This window comes from Petaurus breviceps, unplaced genomic scaffold (genome assembly GCF_028583685.1).
Source record: "Petaurus breviceps papuanus isolate PSGF00001 unplaced genomic scaffold, PetGlider_PUasm1.0 38, whole genome shotgun sequence".
NCBI classification, from domain to species: domain Eukaryota; kingdom Metazoa; phylum Chordata; class Mammalia; order Diprotodontia; family Petauridae; genus Petaurus; species Petaurus breviceps.
This window is the reverse complement of record NW_027186304.1, coordinates 2,571,729-2,597,500: the sequence shown is the minus strand read 5'-3', so window position 1 is coordinate 2,597,500 and position 25,772 is coordinate 2,571,729. Positions and strand designations below refer to the sequence as shown.

Genomic DNA, 25,772 nt, shown 5'->3' with positions numbered 1-25,772 from the left:
AAATTGTATGACATGGTCGTATGAATGATGAAGATTTCAGAACTAGTAATGTGAGAACACATTGGTGAGGCTATAAATATGTGTGTGTAATAGATACATGTTCACTAAGATCTTTATCTAATATATACATAAATACATTATTTTTGAATATGAGTATGTTTACATACATGCCTGTATACATACATATATACACACATTATGGTCTGTTAGGCAGCTAGATGATACAGTAGACAGTGGGACACTGGACCTGGAGTCAGGAAAACTTGAGTTCAAATCCAGTTTCAGATACTGACTAGCTGTGGGAACTTCTGAAAATCACTTGATCTCTGTTTGTCTCAGTTTATTCATCTGTAAAATGGGGATAAAAAATAGCACATACCTCCTAGAGTTATTGTGTGGATCAAATGAGATAATATCTGTAAAAGACTTAGCACATTGCCTGGCACATATTATGCACTATATAAATTTTGCCTATTATTTATTAGACAGCTATTAATAGCCAACACATTGGTTATTAAATTATTATGACATAGATACATATACCCATATATGTGTGTGTGTATCTCTCTCCATATATATATATATGTGTATATATATATATCCTGGTATATACATGAATATATGTGTATATGTATCTTAGACTGACTAGTGGACTCAATCTCAACTTCCTGAAGTCTGTTGTCTAGAACTCCCAGTGCTATCTATTGTGGGAGGAAACAGTGACATATGAGTAGTTAAAATAAAGGGATCACAAATGGTTAAAAAGAAATCACCTGGTCTCTGAAAGACTTTGTCAGAAAAATTCAGCAATTATACTCTCACCTCGAAAGTCAAGACTGAATATCCCAAACATGAATTCTTTGGTCACCAAACTTAGTAAAAGAAAACATTAAAAAAAAACCCACCAAAGTAGAGAGGATATAAGACAACCCTTTGAAGTAATTACTTGTAATTAGCTTGTAATTAACTGTTAGTAAAAAGGCATATTCTGTTTTACATACCTAAAATTGGAAATCTGCCAAATAAACCAATATAGAGTTTTGTGACTTTTTTCTCATAGTTAAAATTAATCTATACCAGTTTATGTATGTAAGGGAAATAACTACCCTTTGAAAGATAAAAACAATGTATCTAGGGGGGAAATTGCAACTAGAAATTTCATTTTCATGCCTAATTTTTATGCCATGAAAAATTAAGCATAATATGTCTTCGACAATTAAAACAATTCCCTAAAAATGTCGGGAAGTCTGAGGTAGGGAAGGACTTATGGTATAAGGTAAATAACTGTCAGAAAATCCTGATCTAACTCACTCTAACATAAACTCTCAATCGATTGTAACAACCAATGTATCATGCTTGTGCTCCCTGTACTACTTTTAAAGTGATTCCATTAACCCTGTTTGGAACATGGAATAATCCCTCTAACAACTTTTCCAATTTTAAATACTACTGTTATACTCAATATAACCTAAATGAATCATGAAGTACACACTGGTAAATTATGCAAATGATGATCACCATATTCCTTTGTATATAATATCATATAAAAATGACAAAATATGACTATCAGATGCCAAATCACTGTAGTGCAGAATTTCTGCAGTAATATACACAATATACACATATATACATATATACATACATGTATATATATTTATGTATATATATATTTCACATAATCCAATCAAATATGATAAATATTTTTAGTAACACATAAAACATATGTTTGCAAATCTGTTTAAATATGTTTACAAACATCCTGAATATGTTGGCTAAATAACAAGTTGACATAGGTTACATAATTGCATAATTATTGATTATATCTGCCAGGTCTTTCAGAAAAATATTCAACTGACTGGTACAAATCTGACTGTCTTTTGCAAGGCTCCTAGAAATTTGTCTGTTTGGAAAAGGAGAATAGTTCTTTCTACTTAGCTACATATAAGATTAAAAAGTGGGATTGATATTTTCAGAACAAATATGGTTTTTTTTATCAATTTTTTTCCAGATCATTCAGATCATTCTGATGGATCCATTTTACAATGCCACAGACAACATCCAACTTCTCAGTGCTTCTGTACATAATTTTTCTTGGTCACATAATTTTCTTCAAAGTATGGGTTTTAGAATAATGAAAGTTAATTGAATTAATTGCTTTCCTGATAGACTAAAAGGAAGTGATTTCTTTTGTTACTCTCTCATACTTTATGAAGTGAACAAAAATATCATTTAAAATTAAATAGTAATATTTTCCAAAAAATAATATTGGCCTGACAAAATAATACAAGTCAAAATTATGAAATCCATGAATAAACATTTGTGGGGTGGAAAAGGAGAGCATCTACTTACCAGTTGTGAAATTGTATCTAGCTGAAAATCCCATAGATTCCAGCTCTCCATCAGCAAAAAATTTAATCCACAAAAACCTGCCACTGGATTTTATTACAGGTGGATTTTGCTGTCCACAGAAACGTCCAATGATTGGAGAAAAGCCAAAAGGTCCATCTCGCACTTCAATATGATCAAATTTACACTCCCAAGAGGGTTCAATAGAGTACTTTTCATCAAAGTAAAGTTCAATACATTGTCTGGGGGCAGCTGAAAAAGATGAGGTGAGAAACCATTATTTACTAATCTTGTTTAGTTTTAATTTTCTGATGCATCTCTGATTTTCCCTGTAGATCTGATATTCAAATGATGACCATGCTCAACACACTCAAATCTGAAAAGCAAGCAGATGTATACTGGTAGATAACATTCTAAAGAGGAATGGATTTCTCTGGAGGATTCCAAATTTCCACAAGGAAATTCTAAGTGCTCCTTGGGGAAAAGAATTGATAATGGTAAACAAATCTAATGGGCTATTTTCCCTTTTGCTTAGGAAAAGGGAGCAGTTAAGCAGTATCTTGGTATTAGAAGTTAAAAAAAAAAACCTTCCCTCTGCCACTTTTCCATGTTTCTTGAAATGGCCATTCTCTTGGATGTCTCAGAGAATTGCTCAGTTCTTGTTTCATAGCTGGCCTCTATAGAGAAATAAAGAGCATTCCTAGAGAAACCCATTAATAAGAATATATCTTTACACTTTACCCTGATGCTCCCTTCTGTCCAGTCAGATTCTTATATTCAACTCTTCCATGTCTATATGTTAGGAATAACAGCAACAGAAGAGTAATTGTATTGGGACCAATATTGATTTTCGGCTCAATTTTTTTTTCTAAAATCCATACTGATCTAAAATGTTGCAAATCTCTAATGGATTGAAACTCGGTGTGACTAAGTGAGGAAGTTTCAGTACTGTCCAGGCGAAGACATATATCCATGTTAGGTTTCCTGTTGATTCATTGGGAAATTAATTTGCACTGCCTTATATGAAGCAGAGGTTGACATCCTCTACCATCTGCCTGCTGATCAAAGGGATCATTAAAAAGAAAGAAAGAAAGAAAGAAAGAAAGAAAGAAAGAAAGAAAGAAAGGAAGGAAGGAAGGAAGGAAGGAAGGAAGGAAGGAAGAAAAAGAAATATGACAAGAAGAGAATGTTCAAAGAATTTACAGGTATGAGTCACTAATATTGTAAATGACAAGCCCAACAATGTAGGAGGAAAACAATGTAGGAGTAACTTCAAAAAGAAGATTTTGGAAAAGGTAGAGGCTAATGGGTTTGTAACCTTCCCTGATCAATTCACATCTAAAATATCATGTTCTGTTCTAAGCATGACATTTTACCAAGAGTACTTAGGTCTGGAGGGCATCCAGAGTAGGGCAATCAGAATGGTGAAGAGAGAAAAGGACCTCAAATCACACCATTTAAAGGTGAATTGAAGGAACAGGGAATGTTTAGTCTCAAGAAGACAGTAGGATTATGCTATTAGCAATTCATTCAACGTTTCAATAAGTATTCAACAGGCAATAATATGAATTTCTGTGTAGGGCAAATGTTAATATGAAACATTTTAGAATAGAATTAGCTGTTGTTCAGTCATGTCTGACTCTTCATGACCCCATTTGGGTTTTCTTGGCAGACATGCTGAAGTGGTTTGCCATTTCCTTCTCCAACTTATTTTACAGTTGAGGAAACTAAGGCAAATAAGGTTAAGTGAGTTGTCCAGGGTCAGACAACTAGCTATTGTTTCGGCACAAATTTGAACTCAGGTCTTCTGACTCCAGGTGCAATACATTTTACAATGCACCACTTAGCTGACCTTTAGGTAAGAGCTGTAGACTTTACTTCAACATGATAGTTAAAAGAGAAGATTCTATTTCTTGTACTTGTGTCAGTCCCATTAGTTGGGTTTTTAAGACAGTCAAATTAGATATTTTTTTTCCTGCTGAGATTATTTCCACTAAATAAGTGAAAAAGAAAATCAATCATGGTATAGTTTTTTTTTAGGAAAACTCTCTGGTAGCATTTGAAAATACTTCAGCTTCTCTTCCATATGCTTTTTTTTGTTCTGAATCTTCATCCATTTAGTCTTATTTGTTTCCATTTTCAAGAGAAAAGCACTTTTTCTCCACTGCCAGAACTAAGTTTCCACCAGCACTCTTTGGAAAAATGTCCTTGCTCTATCGATTATTTACTCATATTCATCTTCAATAGCTGCCTCTCCTCTGGTCGCTTAACCTCTATCTATAATCATGTTTAAGACTCCTTATAAACAATATAACAACCAACTCAAAACACACACACACACACACACACACACACACACACACACACCCCACAAAACCTTCTTTAGACCTTGCAGTGCTCCAATCTTTTTCTCTTTACTATGAGAATTCATTCAAAAATTTTATTCTGACCGATTTTACTTTCCTACCACTAAATGCATTTTGTATCCTTTGTGTCATCTACTGCTTGTTAAAATTTCTTTATTAACCATTGCCAAATTCTGTGGTCTCTTTTCTTTTAGAAATCATCTTTGGCCTTTCATTAGCATGTGACACTGTTAGCCACCAATTTCCCTTTTTTAAATTCTCTCAACACTGGCCAGTCCTGACACTGCAATTTTGGGTTTCTCCTTTTGTCTCTTTGATGACCCTTGTTTTCATCACTTATTACCTTTTTCCATTCTACTTGATTCAGCACCTGACTGAGGGCAGTTCTCAAGGTTAGAATTTTAGCACTTTGCAGTTACCTCAAATCATGATTTTTGGGTCCATTCTTATGGATTCAATTATCAACTCTATGAAAATGACTAATTTTTTATGGTGAACCACTATTTTTATCTTGAGCTTCAGTTTTGAATTTCGAAATGCCTACTGGGTCTTTCTATTTCAACATCCCACTACTATTTCCAATTCATCATCAAAAAACAAACTGCTTATTACTCCCAATACCTGTTCCCTCTCTCCCAATCATCTCCTCCATCTGACTTTCCTGTTTCTAGAAATAATCTGCTTTTATCCAACAAGTACTTATTATATACCTACTATATGAAATGTAACATGATCGTTGTAGAAATGCAAAGTCCATTTCTTTCAAATTACTAATCCACAAGGAATTTACAATTTACACGGAAAATGCAATATCTAAATTAAAAAAAAAAACATATCTAACAACTGAGAGGACAAGTAGTTTCTTTTGAGACTCCTCTTCCTTCTTCCACCCCATGCTCAACAGATTTCACATAAACTTTTTATTTTTGTAATATCATTTCATATGTCCCCTAAATTCCAAATTCAAATCAAATGAATAAATACACCATGTGAAAAAGATCATGGTAACTATTGGAGTCTAAGACAAAAACAGAACAGTCCCTGTTCTCGAGGAGTTTATATTCCTTTTTCTTTCTATTGTCATCACCTTAGTTCCACCCTTAATATCTCATATGTGATCTTTTGACTTTTGTCATAATTCAATTAAATGTGATGAGCACATTAATTAAGTACTTACTGTATGCCAGACACTGTGCTAAGCACTGAGGATAAAAATCAGAAAATGAAAAGTGGTATCAGGCAGTGTGTTAACAACTTATCACCCTTTTCTTCAGGTTTCTCCACTCTAATCTTTTTTACTCATTGTTATTAGATAAATCCCTTCCTGAATCACTGCCTTGTCCATCATGGCATAGAGGCTTGGATAGGTCAAAGAAATTTTGAGCTATGTCATGCAGGGTACACAGGTCATAATGGTAAGCTCTAACAAAAGGTGATGCAGTGGAGAAGGAAATGGCACACTACTCCAGGATCTTTGCCAAGAAATGCCCACGGATAGCACTAAAGTGATAAAAGAGATGACATCAGAAGATGATCTCCTCAGGTTGGAAAGTGTACAATATGCTACTGTGGAAGGGTGCAGCACAACTGTAACTAGCTCCAGCACTAATGAAGCCGCTGTGTCAAAGTCATAAGGAAGCTGTGGGTGCATCTGGTGATGAAAAGAAAGTCTGATGGTATGAAGGCATAGTAATCTATAATATAATAGCTATGAAACAAAGTAAGCTGGATGTGATTAAACAGGAGATGGCAAGATTAAACATTGGCATCTTGGGAGTCAGTGAACTTTAATGGATGGAACAGATGGATTTATTTAAGGTGATCATTTCATATACATATATATGTATACACACACACTACAATAGGCAAGAATTCCTTAAAAGAAATGGAGTGGCCTTCACAAATCCAGACAGTGTACTAAAAAGCCAAGATATCACCTTGCCAACAAATGTCTATATAGTTAAAACTATGTTTTTTCCCAGTAGTAATGTATGGCTATAAACATGGAGTATAAAGAAAGCTGAGGACCACATAATCAGTGCTTCCAAACTGTTGTGCTCAAGAAGAGCTCTGAGAATCCCTTGGACAAGAAGGAGATCAAATTGTTCAACACTTAAAGTCATTAATTCAGGCTCTTCACTGGAAGGTTAAACACTGAAACTGAAGTTTAAATAATTTGGCCACATAATAAGAAGATGGGATTCATTGAAAAGACCCTGATATTGGGAAAGATTGAAGGTAAAAGGGAAAGGAGACAGCAGAGGATACGATGTATAACTAATGTCATGGAAATAATGAACATGAACTTGAACAGACTTTGAGAGATAGTGGAAGATAGAAGGGCCTGTATGTGGCATGGTGTGTGTCCATGGAGTGAACAGCAATACAAGCGAGATGAATTGTCCAGAAACTCTGATATCATTCTATTGCTCAGAAGTCCCCAATGTTTTCCAACTGCTTAGAGAAGGGACAATATATCCATTACCAAACATTCAAGATTCTTTACAATTTGATGTTCACAATTATTTCTTATCTCCCACTACTCATTAGCACACAGCCTGCAATATGTTTGCTGCTGCATCCCTTCTCAAATCTTTTTTCTTCAATGGCTTTATTCATACTTTTTTCAGTCACTAAAATACTATTGACCCATTCCTTAGCCTACTACATCCTTCAAAGCTTGAGTTTAATACTGCTTCTTGTTTGATGAGTTTTCTCTTCAGTCTAGCTGGTTGTGTTATCTCTTTATTCTGAATTCTACAGCTTTTAAGTAGTACCACTCCAAGGGTGTTTATTTTAATTATTTGTTTATGCTATGCCTACGTTCCAGTTAGTGCAAAAAGAGATTTCGTTGAAGTGGTTACAAGTATTCACATTTGCACTAGTTGAAGATATAATTATGAAAATAGATATACTAATTGGTTCTAACCCAAAAGGAAATGCAGAGTTCACAATGGAATTCTTTTTTGCTTTAGTATTGCTTCCAAAATCATATGCCTGCCAGTACAGGTGCAAATACAATTTTACCTGTAATATATGAAAAAATGTCACAGTTTTGCCTAGCTATATGCAATGCATATGACATAATGAATGCATAACTGTATTAGAGTTAGTTCAAACTGGGTTCCAATCTTGACTGACACATTCTATCTGTTCAACCCAGGCAAAATCACTTCATTTCTTAGACTCACCAAGCAAATCTTTCAGATTCTAAATTGAAGAAAAGGTACCAATCTGCACTGATAAAGAAAGTTTCTTACTGAAAATTCTTTGAATTCATAAGACAAACACTACTAAAATAAACAAAAAACATTTTGAAAATATAGATATAAAAGGTAAGATAAAAATGTGTTAACTATTTTATTTAACAATAAATAAACCAATATGAACAAATATAAAGCATGGATTGTGTAGGCCAAGGGCATTTCAACAAGAAATTTTCTGGTGAGATAGGGAATGTTTTGAAACACTGTTTCTTAATTTTCAGCAATCCACCTTTGTTTCCCAGTTAACTACATTTCTTAATTCTTATTAAAGCATACCATATTACTTTATGATTTTATATCTATTTTCATTTGCCTACATGATTCTTTAGATTTCTACAAGACATTTTTGCAATATTCTTATAAAGTGGTATTGCTCTGTCATATCAACATATTTTTTTTACTGCTTTACTGGTTTTATCAACTAACCACTATACTTTCTGGACAGGAAATGTTGTTCTGTTAGAATGACTCTATCCTAGGAGTATTATAGCAATTATTTTCTAATTTTGTTCAAGTTCTTACATAATACAATTCTCTCAAAAATTTCTTTATCAACCCACATTTGAAGACTAAGACTAACTGCTGGATGTGGTTATTATTGGCTGCCATATAGATAAAAAGTTTATAGTATAAACCAAAATATCAAAAGTTGTCATTCCTTGATTAGTTGTTGATTTTTTTTAATAATTGTCCCTCATGACTTCTTTCATTGATTATTCATTTTTTTATTTTAGACTCACATGTCCCTATTAAAGTATATCATATCTTTTTGTTTGTTTGTTTTTTATTTTTGAAGGGGAGAGGGCAGGGCAATTGGGGTTACGTGATTTGCCCAAGGTCACATGGCTAGTAAGTATTAAGTGTCTGAGGTTGGATTTTGAACTCAGGTCTTCCTGACTCGAAGTCAGGTGCTCTATTCACTGCACCACCTAGCTGCCACAAGTATATCATATCTTTAAGGTATAAGTTCAACAAAGTATTATCTATAAAATCTTGGCTAAAATGATGATAAGTAGAAGGAATCATCCCGCCCCCCCAAAATGACCGAATTTGCCAAATGATCAATTGTTGATTTTGCAAGTCAAATACATATTTTCCTTTGATACATTTCACCTTTCTCAATTAATCATGTCATATCTTAAACTAATAACTAAGAGTTTCACTTCTTATGGCATGCTTTTTAATGATACTAGAAGGAGAGATCATCTTTTAGAATCCTTTTGTGTAATCCACCATAACTAGTGGAGAGAAAGGTAAATGTATAGTATTAGGAAGTAATGACCAAATCAATTTTATTCTGTTTTATTAAAATTACATCCTCTATTTTGATTATTTAAATTTTTGTGCTTTTTGCTGATTAGTTCACATAGATTGTGATTAAATATAATTTGTAAACATGAGATCAATAGACAAATTCTTAGTATCCATTGTTTTTCTTTTTTTCATTATGTAAACATGGTGCCAGTGAACATTAGCTGATTATGCATTGGAGTTCAAATCTCATCTTTGCCACTTAGCAATGTGACTTTGATAAAATCACTTATCCTCTATGACCTTGCATATCCTTATGTATAAAAATAAAAGGGTTTGATTAGAAGGATTTCAAAGTGCTTTTGATATCTAAAGTTATATTCTGATGGCAAATAGGTCTTTATAAATCATGACAACATAGATGATTTTTGTCAAGAATATTCTCACATCAGGACAGACAGATTTGTTTTGCACCCTTTAAAAACACACATTGGCTGTTATCTTAATCTTGCTTCCTGAATTGACATAAAATTCTAATATTTTATAAACATTAATATATTTATCAATTTTATTTAATGATGTGTGTTTGCAATCTTTTACTCTTGGATGTTTATAGATTACTCATCTTCAAGACTTTGAAAGGTCCCTTATTTCATTAGTATAGGGCTTCATTCTAACAATTCAAATCTCTCCTTTATTATAACTTTAAACACACACACACACTTCTTGTGTGTATGTGTGTGTGTGTGTGTGTGTGTTTGTATTTACAGTTTACATCTATCACCTATAGCCAATATTGTGACGGTAAGTCTCTCAAGCTCAGCTGGCCTGGTCAGTCCTCAGATAACCAATATTATAGCATGCTTTTCCTTCCTCCTTCAGTGGCATTATAGGTTGGTAGAACCTATTAAGGATTGTTCTTTTCTGAACTAATCTTTGAGAATGAGGTCAGTTTCACACAATGATGATGCATCAAAATAAGACTTTAGTATAGAGATAAAATTTTACATAGATTATTGCTGCTGTTGTTATTGTGTCCAGAGTTGCAAAGTATGAAAAACTAATGTGTTCAATGGTGCAAAACATAAAAAATAATTGATTCTTTTTGTAAATATAAATTACCTTTAGTATTACATATCATAAAAACAGTAAATACTTATTCAGTAGATAGCAAGTTCTCAGGAGTACAAGACATATGTAAAACATTGTCCTTGCCCTTAAGGACCTGCAAATTTAATCAAGAAAACATGGTGAAAACAAATTTAAAAATAAATAAGAGGTGATAATATAATTAAATGTGCTGCAAACCAAGGAACTAGCAAAATTATCAGTCTAACTTGTGATGATGGTAGTTTGAGGAAGGAGGATAGTAATAAAGGTTAGATAATTTGGCTAAAGTTTCACGAGCAGGTTGGACACTGAAGTCTGAGTGGGATTTGAATGAACAGAAGAAATTATTGAAGATGAGGGGGGAAATATGAGGAATGAACAAAGGTGGCACCAAGGTTTTCAGTCTTGGTCCCTGTAAGAGATATGGTACCAATTAGAAAGAATATTTTGCTAGGAAGGAAAGTTGACTAGGAAATAAATAGAATGTGACTTTGGGAAAGTCACTTGAAGTATCTGTACCTCTCATCTTTCTCCTCTGTATAATATGGGAGTTATACTAAATTATTTTCAAATTTGCATGTACTTACAAGTTCTTTTTAAAATAGTGTGTTTAAGCTGATGGTAAGATGTACTAGTTGGAGGAAAAGAAGTAAACATTTATTAAGCAGCTACCATGTGTCCGGCACTGTGCTAAGCACTTTACAAATATTATCTCATATGATCCTCACAGCAAACCAGGACATTAGGGACTATTATTTTCCACACTTTACAGTTGAGGAAAATGAGGAAACGGAATTAAATGGGTTCCCTGGGGTCACAGTGGTAGAAAGTCTCAGTACTTGTTAACTTCCCAGATCCAGTGCTCTATCCACTCACTGCAAACACTAGATGTCCCAGTAGAAATAATGTAAGTCCCTTGAGGGTAGGGACCATTTATATTTGTCTTTGTAACACTTTTGCCTGGCACAGTGCCTGACATGTAGTAAGCAATTAAAATGTATTGAATTGATGTGATGTTTAGCAAGGAACTTAACAACTGTGAATTTTACTTTATTATCCTTAGAAAGTTAGTGGTATATTTTATTTCTAAGACTTCTTTCAGCTCTAAGATTCTATTTCCTATACTTATGGCAGTCATGCTTTCTGGATTTTTGAGAAAGTCAAGGTTTTAGAAAAGAAAGTATATTTTAACCAAGTTTGGAAAAATATAATTTGGTAAACTGTTTACACTTATTTCTGTCTCAAAAATATACTCACTATTTTACACCGTATGTATGTATGACATGTAATGATTTTGCACAAAGTGGGTGAGCTGTGTAAAAGAGAGTTTTTAGAAAGAAAAAAAAGCAAAGGGTCAAAAACTGAATTGATAAACACTCAGAACTATAGCTGGTAGAAAGAAAATATATCAACAAATGAAATAAATTTTATAAATGTATATATACATACATATACACACATATATACATACACACATACGCAGAAAGACACTGTTCAGTATCTTTGAAACTAAAGAAGAAATAATTGATTGAAGATAGTGATATATGACAGGACAAAAGAAAAAAATGTAATTCTAGTAGTTTGACACTGAAAATAAGTTGATAATTAAGCATCCAGAATGAATGGTAGTGTCAAATCATGACAGCTGATATTTTTATGAGAATCACTGAATTAATATTTAATTTTTTTTTACTTTATGGATAGTTATCTCAGGTAAAATTCTTCAATTAGGTTTTCATTAGTTGTATTTATTTCCAAACATGTTTTCTTCAATAGAACAAAATCTATCATTTTGGTTTCTCTTTCATGACTTCATTCTCTACTCCTATGGAGCAGTATGCAAAGAAACTAAATATGAACATATATTTTATTTGTCTTGTAAAGCAATGCTTCAAGGAGACAGAAGATAGTCTTTCCCTGTATTACCCTCACTTCTGAAAACATATACATTTTTCCTTTCTCTTCCACCTATTTCTTTACCCTGTTCTCCAAAATACCTGATGGGTAACCAGAAGTATTACTGTTAAAGAGTTTGGTCAGAAGAAGGGAAGCGTAATGAGGAAATCCATGTTAGCTCTCTTATTTCCTCCCTCTACGTTTGTGCCTTGACATTACCACAATAAAAAGTCCATATGTGAAGGAAAAGCTAACCTTTTATCAGACATTCAAATATACAAAGGGAGACCAAAGCAGTAGGATGAAATGGCCCTTTTCTAATTCAGTATGGTTTTGTCCTTTACTCTTTCTAATAATATAAGGTTTTTAAGAACCCAGGAATGATTCTAATATTTTATTTCAATGTTGACAAAATTGTCACATTATGAAACCACTTTATGCTTCTGTTACATCAGAGTATGAGCTATGCTAATTGATGTAGTCCCTTCTCAACAGTAGAAAGAAATTTTTGGGAAAGTCAATCCTTGAGCATTCAATACACATGAAATCTCTTCAGAAATCAATGATTGCATGTTTGATTAGGAATCAGGTGGCAGAATTTCAAAACATTCTGAGATATATGCCAATAGTGTGCTATAAACAACTCTTTTGATCCTGGAAAGCTGATTGTTAAATTTCCACTGGGAAGATTTCCAATTCAGAAATCAGCAAGGCTGCAAATCAGGGCATGATGTATTGTTCGGTTATTGTCTGGATTTAAATAAGTGACAGAGGAAATTACAATAATGCAAACTATACTTGAAAGTGAATTGTGCTTATATTAAATACGAAGAATCAACTAAACACTGCCCAGCACACCCCTGAATGTTTCTCAAATAAACAGTCCCCCTCATCAGTCATATTATACTCTTCTTTTTCTGAAGATTTCTAATATCTAAGATTCAATTGTCCCACCTTGTAAATCTAATAATCTCTCAAAAAATACCAACCTGAGGATTTCATAGTTGCTAGAAAACATTGGTTTGAACATGTGGTAAAAGATAAGTAGCTGCGGAAATCCCTGCAACATAAGCCTGAATGATTGACAGCAAAAGGTAAAGGAAATAGAAATTGAAATCATTTCAGTTTTATAAAATTTCTGAAAACAAAAGTAAAAAGTAAGACATTTTTCTTTATTTCATAATTAAATTAAAATAAAAAAGCAAGAAAAAATTTAAAAAAATCCTTTAGATTTTCCAAGCATTTTTAGAACTTACAGCTATATGTAGACTACAAAACTCAGGTACAATTAAAATATGTCTCCAAAAGATAACTTTTGTAAATAGCAGCACAAGTAGAAATCCTGTGTCCATATCATTTCCAAGAACTTCACCTACTCCCTCTTTCCTTGTCTTCTTCTCCATTATTCTCACCTCCCAATGACTAAACTGCTAATTCATTTAAAAAGCTCCTTCCTCACTTCCGCCTCTTAAGAGTCTTTAGCTTCCTTCACAAGTCCCAACTTAGCTGTCACTGTGTAAAGTTATCCCTCATACCTCTCTTTCTAGGGCTCTCAATCCATTATCCCTGCTCAAATGGGCTCCCACATACTTGCCCATGTGAATCTTGTATCTTCTAGCACAGAGGTGTTAAACATGCTATCAGCAGCACCATGAAGTGCAGGTCACAGTCAATTAAAATGTAATTGGAAAATATTTTTAAAAATAGATAAAAATACAATAAATCCTAGATAAAATTACATTTTAAAAGGAAGTCAATATGTAGCCATGGGGATTCTTATGCCATGATTAGTAACCCATTTTTGAGTCAAAAATCACTATTTTGAGCAGTATTAGTAAGGACTATAGTAGATGCTGAGGAAATAATGACTGAATTATTTGCCTTTCATGAGGACAGAGATTATTTTTAATATTGTCTTTGAATCCTCTGGCCCTCTAGCATAGCACCTTGTACATAGTAGGCACTTAACAGACACTGTTGAGCAAATTAATGAATTATTGATCTCCTTGAACAGTCATCTAAGTGGGACAGGTTAGAGCACCAGGCCCAGAATCACAAAGACCAAAATTCAGATTTCTCCCTTTCTATTTATATATTCCTGGGCAGGTCTATCCTCTATCTGTTTTGATTTCTTTGTCTGTAAAAATGGGGGTATGAAAGGCACCTGCCTCTCAGGGTTATTGTGCAGATCAAATAAGTGTTTTCTTGTTTTTTGGTTGTCTTGCTTTGTTCTTTAATGCTTGAATAAATGAAATGTACTTTATAAATGTGCTAGCTATTATATAGTATGAATAGTTTGAAAAAGAGAAAAAAAAGAATGGTATACTGGAAAGAGTGATTATTTTGTAGTCAGAGAACCTAAATTCAAATCCTGGCTTTACTATGTGCTGTCATGTTACCTCGGGTAAGGCACTTAATTCTTCTGTATCTCAGTTCTTCAGTTGTAATATGAAGTGGTTTAATTATCTGGTTTCTAAGGTTTTTCTAGTTATACATCTATTACATTATAATCCTCATTGAAATCTACGATACTATAACCCTACGATTTTTTAAATGACATCTGTGCTGAAAGACTTGTTATTCTTAATAAATATTTGCCTTATATTCAATAGGTGAATTAATAGAGTTAATGGTACAAGCAGAGCAAAGCCAATGTTAGGAGGTAAAATGTAGCTAAGTATAGTTTTTTTGCTGTCTTGCACTTAGTAAACATAAGGCCTTTATATCTGTGTCGACTCCTTGAAAGTTAACTATCCACTTATCTAGCCAATGTCTGAACGCTGAATAGAAAGTGAAAAGGCTGATCTATTATCCATATGCCTTCAAAGATTTAGGTCTCTGGCATGAAAGCAACAAAATTTACTTATTTTCTCATCATGTATATAGGCAATATCTTGCACCCTATTTTCAGTCCCTATATTTGATTAGATTAAGACACTGGTGAAATGGATTGCAATTCACTTAATTATATTTATCATTTTAACTAGGCAGGTTATGAGCCTGTTTTTAATTTTAGCAAAGTCAGATAAGAATTGCCTACCAAATAGCACCATATTTAACCATTTTGCTGTCATTTCAGAATTCTACCGTTTCTTCAACAATTTTGCTATATAATAGTACCTTTTCATTTTCTTTGCTCTCATCCCCCAACACACACCCTGAAAAAACAGGCCAAAATACTGTCATTCATTTCACATTCTGAAGCACCTATACTCTGGGCCAGATGACATACTATGTACTTTGATGACAAAACAGAAATAGGCCCTGCTTTGCTTACTTACTTTGGGAATGTCAGTGAAGTGTCATTCTAAATTGGTGGACCGTTTCACAACTTTTCCCAGTTAGAAAGTTCTGAGGAAACTTTAAGATTACTGAACTGTTTGTATATGCAGATAGTAACTGTTTCTGATCAATCTATATATGCAAAACAAAACTACAATAAATTCCAAACCAGATTTACTTATGAAACCATAAAATTTTTAAATTTCCTCCTGACTTAATTGAACCATACAATTTTACTTATTTTAGAAAAATTCAAGGATGAATTTCATGAGAATTATCAATAATATTCACTTTAACATTTAAATGATCATATCTAACCCCTTGAATTCCATGGCTGGTACACATTCTCTTCCTTGTTTCTGTCTTTCAGAATGTTGATCTGATTTTAAGGTTTGATTTCAGTGTTACCTTCTCCATTGGAGCCTTTCCTGATTTTCACCAACTAAATGTTTCCTTACCCTCCTCAAATTTCCCTAGAGCACTTTGACTCCATCTCTCCTTTGCCCCTGTTATTCTCTATCTGATCAATTTTCACTGAAGTTCAACTTCAATTCCCCATTGTGGCATGGAAATGACTTGTGATTTTTAAAGTATTTTAGCAGAGTGCATGCTCTAGCAGGTCCATTGATCTAGAATAACTGAATATTTGCTCAGAGATGAACTGCATTTCTTAAATGAAGACTAGTTTAGCTAAATATTGGCAAAGTTAACTACTGCATATAATGATAATATGATTGTATATATGTGGAAATAGTGACACTACATCCTCTGGTTGTATAACCCCTTCCTCCTTCTATAGTATTATTCTTCAATAACTTAGTGGCTGAAAGTAAGAAGAAACTGCTAAAACCCACAGTTTTAAAAACATTTACCTGTCATTATCCTTTAACATACAATTCCCATTAATGATAAATGAGCTGACACACTGCTGGAAGAAATGAATACTATAATTTACTGCTACATGATTACCCTCAATGTGCTAAAAGAACAAGGGAAAGTCTCCAGAACCTTCAGTGGGACAGCAATTTTCTGTGATGAATTTATAAGAGAGGAAGAAGTTGTGAAGAGAAGCAATGTAAAGGTTTGTTATTTATATTGGCATAGGTAGTATTCAAATGAACAAAAATAAAATTCTTTCAAAGTAGTATCAATTATTAAATAATAATATTTTAGAATTTCAATTGTTTTGTGACCCATGTGGTAACTAAGTGGTTCAATGCCGACAACTAGACCCGGAATCTGGAAGACCTGAGTTGAAATCCAGTCCTTGCCGCTGTTTGGTTATATGACTAAGTCACTTGACTCCCATCTATCTCAGTTTCCTCATTTATCAAACCTGCCTCCTAGTATTTTTGTGAAGATGAAGTGAGAAAATATTTATAAAGTGTTTCGTTATAGGCACAATAAATTCTTCTTATTATTAGTTGATTATGTAGGTTAATTTCTTTGGGTTCACTGAGCATTCTCTAGCCTTTCCTTAGAGTCCCTTTGCCACTACAACTGTGGAAATGGAATGGGACTGCATAAGACAAGAATTGTTAAATAGATATATACATATATATATATATATATATATATATACACATATATGCATGATGTTCAAGAGGCACCAGGCACTATCTTAAGTGCTTTACAAATATTATTTCATTTGATCCTCACAATATCCCTTGGATGCAGGTGCTATTATTATTCATATTTTATAGTTGAGGAAACTGAGGCAGACAGAGGAAAGTAACTTGGGCAGGGTCATATAACTAGTAAATATCTGAGGCTGGATTTGAATTCAGGCCTTCCTGATTCCATGCCCCAGGTTTCTATCCAATGTGCCACTTAGGTCAAAGATTTTATCATTTATTGGCTAAACTGCTTTCTAAAATCAAGTTCTATCTTGTAATGTTAGATTAATAATTAATTATGCCCCTGGAACTTTATGTAATGATGATAACAAATTTGAAATTATAAAGAAAAAATTAAATATTGTTATTTCAAAAAGTTGTAAGTGCTTTGAAGCAGACCCTGATAATAAATCAACATCTCAATTTTATAGTTGTCAGAAAAATGAAGTATAATAGACAATCCAAAAATTACCAATGAATATATTTAGTCCTGGAAATCATAAGCTTGTAGATTTAAATCTCAAAACCTGTCTATGCTAAAATAATTTTGTTTCAGTATAATATAGTATCTTAAAAAAATCAACACACTAACTTTCTCTGAGAAAATAAGTGCTCACTTGTATGCAATGCCAAACCTATTATTATAAATATTGCATTATCAATGAGATAAAATGCTATTTGTTTATATGGAATTAATGACATACTTTTTTCTTTCAAGACAAATTCATGGGAAAAATGAAGAAATTGCATATTTTTATTCTTTTGGCAGTCTTCTGCAGCTTGTCACTCCTATAACTTACTGGATATGATGTCACAAGTAAATTTGTATGTGAAATCTACTTCTACTTTGTATAGAAACTTCAAATTTCAGGCAAAGAGTGAAGGTGAAAGTAGGATAATAATTGTATGGATTTCAAATGAAAAGTGGACACTTTCAAAAATGGTACTTAAGTCTTGCCTCCCACACACACACACACACTCACACAAGAAGATAACAAAAGCATCACCAATGACTCACAAATACAAATCCAATCAGATGACCCTGTGATTTGTTATAACTGAGCTGGGATAGAAATCAAATGTAAAATTGACAGAAAAAACCTTGCAATGTATACATGATGTATCAGCATTACATGCAACGAATAGTACATTCCTACTCCATTACTTGAAGCTATGTGGATTCAACTATTTGAATTCTATATGTCTGGAATCCATTTCCTCCTTCTCTTTTTCTTTCAGAATCCTAATCTTACTTCTAGGTTCATCTTTACTTCCACTTAACTCCATAAAAAAAAAAATTCTTGATTCTTCCCAGCTGGAAAATTTCCTCTCCTTCAAATTTTATTAGATCACTTTGTCTCAATTATTTCTTCCCCCACCCCCAACCTTTCCCTACCTTATACTAGATTTAGTTGTGTACATATATAACCAATTACTTCCAGTAAATGAAACTCCTTGAACACAGGGTTTTAATATTTTTAAATCTTATATAATCACTATCTAGCAGAGAACTTACAATTCAGTAGATACTTAATATTTGTTGACTTGAAATGAATCATTTGACTTGTTAGTTTAATTGCAATTTTTTTATCATTATTCTTTCCAACATATACTAAGTTCCAATTCACTATGTGAAAATGAATAAAGAATTAGAGGTGCTTTTGCATTGTAGAGGATGTAAAGTTCTGTCTTCTATGCATTTTTAATTTTCAGCACAAAATTTTGAGTGTTCTTTGTTAATCTTTAATTAATGTCAACATCTAATTATTAGAAAAGAATATTGTATTACTTTTGACCTAGTAAGCACTTAATAAATGCTTTTTGACTGATTGACAGTACACTTTAAGTTCAACTAAGCAGTCCATTGGTAAAGACAGTGGTGAAATGAACCATTCTCTGAATATTACATAAAATCTCTCTCCAAGTTCACCAATAATCTCACCTAAGTCCAACAGTATTTTCTTAGTATGGATCCTCTTCTACCTCTCTAAAACTTTTGATGCTATTGTCTACCCCCTTCCTCCTGGATATTGTCTGTTTGGATTCTATGACTGCTTTCTTCTGATTCTCCAATTAGATATATCTAACATTATCTCACTATTCCTATCAAAAAAATTTGCCTATACTTCATGGTACTTCATTGATTTTCAGTGACCTAAACATCTGTGTCTTTCAAGGTTTCATTCTTGGACTCTCTTCTATTCATTCTGTGCTCTCTCCCTTGTTGATATAAAAACTTCCAAGAGTTTAATGATCATCTCTAAACAGGTTACTTCCAAAACAATCCATCTCTCTTTGTTTCTATCTATTTTCCTAGCATCTCTTCTGAAATCCAGTCCCACATTTCTGTCTGCTCATCAGCATCTCAAAGCTAACATGTCCACAAAGGAACATCATTTTCTTTTTCCTGTTAATGAACTCTTTCTCCCGACTTTCTTACTTCTATAAAGGGAACTACCATCCTCCTACTCACTCAGTTTCATAATCTCAAGAGTCATCCTTCACTCTTTCCTCTCCATTTCTCAAATAGTCAATCACTTATAAAGTATTGCCACTTTTATCCCCCAATATCATGGTTTCCATATATGTTTCCTTTCCTCTCCACCTACACAACTACCCTCCTAATTCAGGCCTTAATCAATCTTTCATCCTCACTGAGTGTCTAGTCTCTTTCCTCCACCCTTTACATAGTTGCCAAAAAGACATTTGCCATGGCATAATTCTGAGTATTGTCAGTTCCCTCCTCTCAAATCCTCAGTGGTTCCCTGTTGTGTTTTGGATAAATTACAGTCAGCCTAGCATTTGAGTCACTTGAATGTACCCTAACTTTATAATACATGTCTTCAGAAGTCATCTAGGGGTACAATGAATCAAGTTCTGGACTTGGCGAAAAGAAGACCTTTGAACTCTGTGACTGAGTTCAAATCCAGCCACAGACCCTCAGTAGCTAGATGACCCTGGACAAGTCACTTAATCTTTATTAACCTTAGTTTTCTCAATTATGAAATGAGCACAATAACACATACCTCCCAGGGTTTGTGAGGCTCAAATGTGATATTTTTAAAGTGCTTAGCATAGTATCTGGCACATAGTAGACCTTTAATAAAGGCTTGCTTCCTTCCCCTCATGTTTGCTACTTTCAACACAAATTGGAATGCTCCCTTAACTAAGCATCTAATCTCCCACATCTACGAATTTGTTCCTATACCTAAAATGAACTTTCTTCTCTTCTCTGCCACTAAGAATCTTTCCTCAAGGCTCAAATCAAGCATGGCTTTTCCACTGTGAAACCTTCACTGATATTGCCCTGAGCTGGTAGTGTTCTTTCCCTCTGAAGTGGCCTTAAATTTATTTGTCTTTGTACCTGTTGCTCTCCCATTGTAGAATATAAGCTCTAGGGAAGAAACTATTTTGTTTTCACTTCTGTTGTTTGCTATATAATGAAGCACTTGCTGAATGTTAAATTGAACTGAATGATGAGACTCAGAACAATTTTTCCCATGATTTGATGATGATCATACCCTATATGCCTTTGATTAAAGCCATGTTTGAAAATAAGGAAAGAAAAAATTCTGGATGAGGTATGACCAAATAATATAACATTAAAATTTGGAAAGCACTTCTCTTTTATAATTGACTCTCTTTATTCCACAGGGTTCATTAGAATATAGAAACTACTTTTCCCAAAAATCTTCAAAATGTGTATATCTTAGGCTTATAGTCCAATGTAATTGATCCCATATATTTTCATAGAAAATATTCTTTAGTGTCCTCAAATAATTTTAGTGATGTTTTCAGTATTGCATCTATAAGGACTGTATAATGTATTTATAAGGTAAGGTAAAAAAATGTTAAATCTCAGACATGGACTTTTAGTAAGGATTTTGCATTCAGGAGACATCTAAGTACTGCCTTCAGATAGAGAATAGGGAAAATTCAAGGAAGATAGGTCTTTGCCTTCTCTTTGAAAATGCTTAGAAACATTTATGAGACCTGGATGGGACAAATTTAGCTGCCAGTCCAATCCTGGAAATCTTACCTGTAAATTTAAGCATACTACAGGGAGTAAGCACTAGTACAAACCAGTAAAAATGAAGCTTCAGATCAATGTTTGGGATGACATCATAGAAATTCAGGAAAGAGTTTTTCAGATTCTACAATGAAGTTTTCTCTTCTGTGCAGGAGGAAACTGAGCCCGATTGAAAAAGTTCATGCAGCTCATTAGTGAAATTCAGGACTAGCACTCATGGACTTCTGATTTCCAGTCTAGGGTCCTCTCTGCTATACGATGTTGCTACAATGTGTTGTTTGAAAATATACATAATTTTCTTTGATTTTACATAATTTTATTTTCCATTGTTTATAAAATGAATTCAACATAATCTATCAGTTTGTAAAAATGCATAAGATGATAATATCTGTCAGGTATATATTGCCTACTAAATAAACCAATGAAATCAATGTAAAGAAATAGAGTTGCCTATTTTCATTTGGTGTTGATACTCACTCTAATTTATTTAGAGGCATGTAGGTAACAGACTGCTGAACTTTAATCAGGAAGACCTGGATTCAAATCATGCCACAGACACTTGCTAGCTGGGTTACTCTGGGCAAATCATTGAACTTCTCAAGGTTTCAATAGATCAATAAACATTCATTAAGTACTTATTACGTGCCAGGTTAATGAGAGATTTCACTTGATTACGATCAGAGTACCTTCCAGCTCCAAATCTATGATTATCAAGAACCAAATCTATGGTTCATTCTCCCAGTTTCTTAAGACACATTATGTGAACTCAATCTGATGCACACAATCTAATTGTACTCAAGTGAGTGTAAATCTGATGTAAATCTGACCATCAGTCAATCTGATGGTTTTTGAGAGCTATAAAATAAACAGTACATAAAGTATTGTTAAACAAAAAATTCAGGCTTAGAGTTATTTTGTCATATTTTCCTCCTTTTTTACCTTCTATGATGTAGATGCACTCTCTGTCTGGAGGGTACTTGCTTGGGTAATTGGGAGAAGTGAAGATACCTCCATTGGCATGCTTTGTCCAATTTCCACACTGCACTGATTTCTGTGCTTCTGAAGTGGTTTGCTTTTCTGAAAACAAAACAAAACAGAACAGAACAACAAAGCCATCATTTAATGATTGGGGGGGGGGACTGAAAATAAATATGACCACTTTGTTTCCATTATTATTTTGTAATTAAGCTGTGAGCTTTCCTTAAGGAAAGGCAAGTAGTTGTGCAGAATGTTAGAATTTTATCTTAATAAAGCTTTTAGAATATGGAAAGAATTGGGAAAATTGTCAGGATTGTGTAGTTCTTTTTTTCCTTTTAATAAACTTACCTATTCCCTTTTTGGTAGCCCCAGATGTATGTAGGATGATTAGACTTGCTACAACTGAAACAAATAAACAGAAATAATCAGGGACAGATAAAATTTGTGTTTATAGTGACTAAAGTATTATGACCTATCTCAATATAACAAAATAAAAATATAGGAAAACATCCTTACCAATACATTTTGTTGCTACTTAAAAAAATCTACATGAGACTTAGAAAAAACTGATTTAAAAAACTAAGAAAAGTTTGGACTCCCTGTTTTTGAAGTTAAGAAGCATTGACTGTGCATATCATTAACATACTAAAGAAATTGAATACTAGCAGGAAATTATCCTAACTGTTAATTTAAGTATTACAATAGGGTATTTTGAGTTTCTAAACTACCATGACCATACTGGCACCTAAAAAGGGGAGAAAAGTGGGGGGAAAGAAGTATATATTCCTGGTCTTAATGTGCAATGGCAAAAAACAAAAGCAGAAAACAAGTCATAATTCAGAAGAGAAATTCCTAGGGGCAAATCCTTAAGCGAAAAGGAGTTGGAGAGAGGGAGGAGAGAGACAAGGGAGAAGGAGATTAATTTTGTTGTGAGGCTTTTAAGCCATCATTATAAAAATATATCAGCATACAAAACCACTGGGATCTCCACAATTTAAGAAGCTATAAAAATTAATCCCTTAAGACTTTAAGGGTAAACATTCAGATTCTCTTCAGTATTAAAACAAAATTATGAATATATAGTTTTTAAGAAAAAATGCTATTACAAATTAATTATTTTGAGGATCAATTTACACACATACATGCATGTATGTATGTAAAAGCGATTTTGGGAACCTCTACCAAGAAACCTTTCCCTGAAGCTTGTCACATGAGCTTTTACCTTGGAAAGAGATTTTTAAAGAAAGGTCAAGAAAGTGGGCTTTGTTTTGGGTACTAGATTTGATATATAAACTATGTTGTTGTGAACTGTTGTTTTGCATAGCTTTAATCTGAACAGAGATTTCCTCAAAAAAAAAAAGGTTGTGGTCAGGCCATCTGTTCTTAGAATGGATTAGGCCCTTTCAGTGTTTTCTAAATGAGAAAAAAAACACAGTACTTTGAGCACATCCTGAGATAAACCTGAATGCCTATGTCTGTGCATGTATAAATGCATATAAACACACACACACTCATGCAACCACCTCTTCAAGTTGAGTGCTTCCTTTGCCAAAGAATTTTTACTATGCTTCCTATTTGAACATTATGGAATGTTACCGTTAATGTACTAACAGACCTTCAACTGTGCTACTCAGGCGAGTATAAGAAACCTTCCTTTATTATGCCAATTATCCTCTCTATATTCAGGTTGAGAGAGAATAAGGATGTGCCACCAACACTGCCTTCTTCATCTTTTTTTGAGGGTGTAGTTTTCTTTTAGCCCCCCCCCCAGGCAAACATAGTTCATACAATCACATTTTAAAATAGCATTAGATATTTTCTAACCAAAAGGCAAGCGGCTGAGTTTGGTGCTGCCTCCTCGACCCAACAGGGTGTTTTTGGTGTGCATTAAAGTAGCTATCATGAAAGAATGTCAACGATGGAGGAAAATACTCTGACATAATGGAAAAGGGGGGGATTTCTCCTCCTCCTGACCTCTCAGAACATAACCCCTCTTCTCATCCCCTTCCCCAAAAGCTTTCTCTAACTCACGCACAATCCTTGAACTACCGACTATTCATGAAGTCAGAGGTTTCTGCAGCCCCCTTTCCTTCCTTCACCTTAATCTCCCCAACAACAACAACAAAATACTATTATTTTTTTCATTTCAGGACCATATGAAAATACTAACTAATCATTGTTCGCCCTACCTTCCCCGATAGCCCCTCTTCAATTATACTGCAATACAGAAAGTTTACATCTGCCCCAGAGACTCCAGCGCTACTGCGGGGTCCGGTTGGAGAGAGGTTGCGCTGCATCCACCTGCGCTTTCCAAAAGGAGGGAGGAGAAAAGGGACGGAAGAAAAACTGGAGGGGGCTCACTAGACGCCGGGAGAAAGGTACTCACTGTGAAACAAACTGCGTCCATGGATCATGTCTGTTCCTTACGCCAGGGACTCCGATCTCCACTAATTCCATTTAGATTCGGGAGCACTTTCAGTGGTGGGGAAGAGGATGGAGTCAGGAGGGGGGCGGGGTGGGGGTTGGGGGAGAATCCGAACCCACACAGCAGCTACAAGCGAATCAACCCTTCTTTCTGCTCCCGCTCGCTCGCTTTAGCTCTCAGCGCCTCGAAATCACCATGCCCACCATGACAATCCCATCACACCCGGGCAGTGATCACCATCATCATCATCACCACCATCATCACAGTCTTCTTTCGCATCAGAACGGCTGCAGCTCTCAGGATGACACCGGGGGGCTTTCTAGAGGGTTTGCTGCCGGCTTAAGATCAGAGCCCGGTTGGCCGACTGGCGGAAGGTGGGGGCCAAGAAGTGCGGAGTGAGGGGTGGGAGAGCTGGTCAAGACAGACGGGCAGCGACGGAGCGGACGCTTTGGGCTCTCACCCACGGCTCGGCAGCGGTGGTAACTCCTTCAGTCCCCAGTTTCATACAAAACCAACAGCAGACAGCAGCTTTTCCGAGAGGACGCCCAGCAGCAGACCGTTTTGCTCCAGACCTTTGGGATCTTCGGTAGAGGCATTGAAGATGGGATGAAGGGGTCCTTCATCTGCTCACAGAAATACCCGCCACCTTTGCTATCTTCAGAAAGAGGAATGGGTGGGTGGGTGATTGGGGGCGGGAGGAGGATTTTTAGGGTGGTGGAGGGGCACAGGAGTAGGAGAAACGGGGAGGGGAAGGAATGAGCGAGGGGGAGAGAAGAGTGGAGAGGATGGGAAGAGTTACCAAGTGGGAGCTTTAGTTATATCATTAGGGAATGAGATCCTCGAGAAAGCATTATGCGTTTGAAATGGATCAAATTCTTGTCCCCTCTGCTATTGCATAGTAGAATGGAGTAACGGTGGTAGCAAGGACATTACACTCAGTCTGATGGGGGTGGGGGTGGGGGCAAGGGGAGGTGGGAGGAGACGGAGAGCTGAAGCAATTCAGGGAGCCCTCACTTCGCCATCGCCACCACTCCCCCCCAACTCGCCCCGGGGCGGGGTGGAAGGAGGAGAGAGCAGTGAAAGAGAAGAAAACCCAGATTCTTTCTTCGTGCCCACAAACTGAAGTAAGATGCGGGGGAACGATGAGCAACTAGACTGACTGACTCCTCTCTCTCTCTCTCTCTCTCTCTCTCTCTCTCTCTTTCT

The 25,772-nt window shown here is 34.8% G+C and overlaps 1 protein-coding gene across 1 annotated transcript in view; it reads right to left on the bottom strand.

The window, feature by feature from the left end:
* The window catches only part of NETO1 (neuropilin and tolloid like 1), a 205,922-nt gene extending 180,674 nt beyond the window's left edge, over positions 1–25,248 (bottom strand). Inside the window, exons 1-4 of the mRNA XM_069099563.1 lie at positions 24,528–25,248; positions 22,490–22,543; positions 22,103–22,240; positions 2,350–2,598 (exon numbers count right to left, since the gene is read on the bottom strand). Coding sequence (XP_068955664.1) covers positions 2,350–2,598; positions 22,103–22,240; positions 22,490–22,543; positions 24,528–24,555 — 469 coding nt within the window. The 5' untranslated portion in view covers positions 24,556–25,248. The remainder of the gene's footprint in view (positions 1–2,349; positions 2,599–22,102; positions 22,241–22,489; positions 22,544–24,527) is intronic.
* Positions 25,249–25,772: the final 524 nt, after the last annotated feature.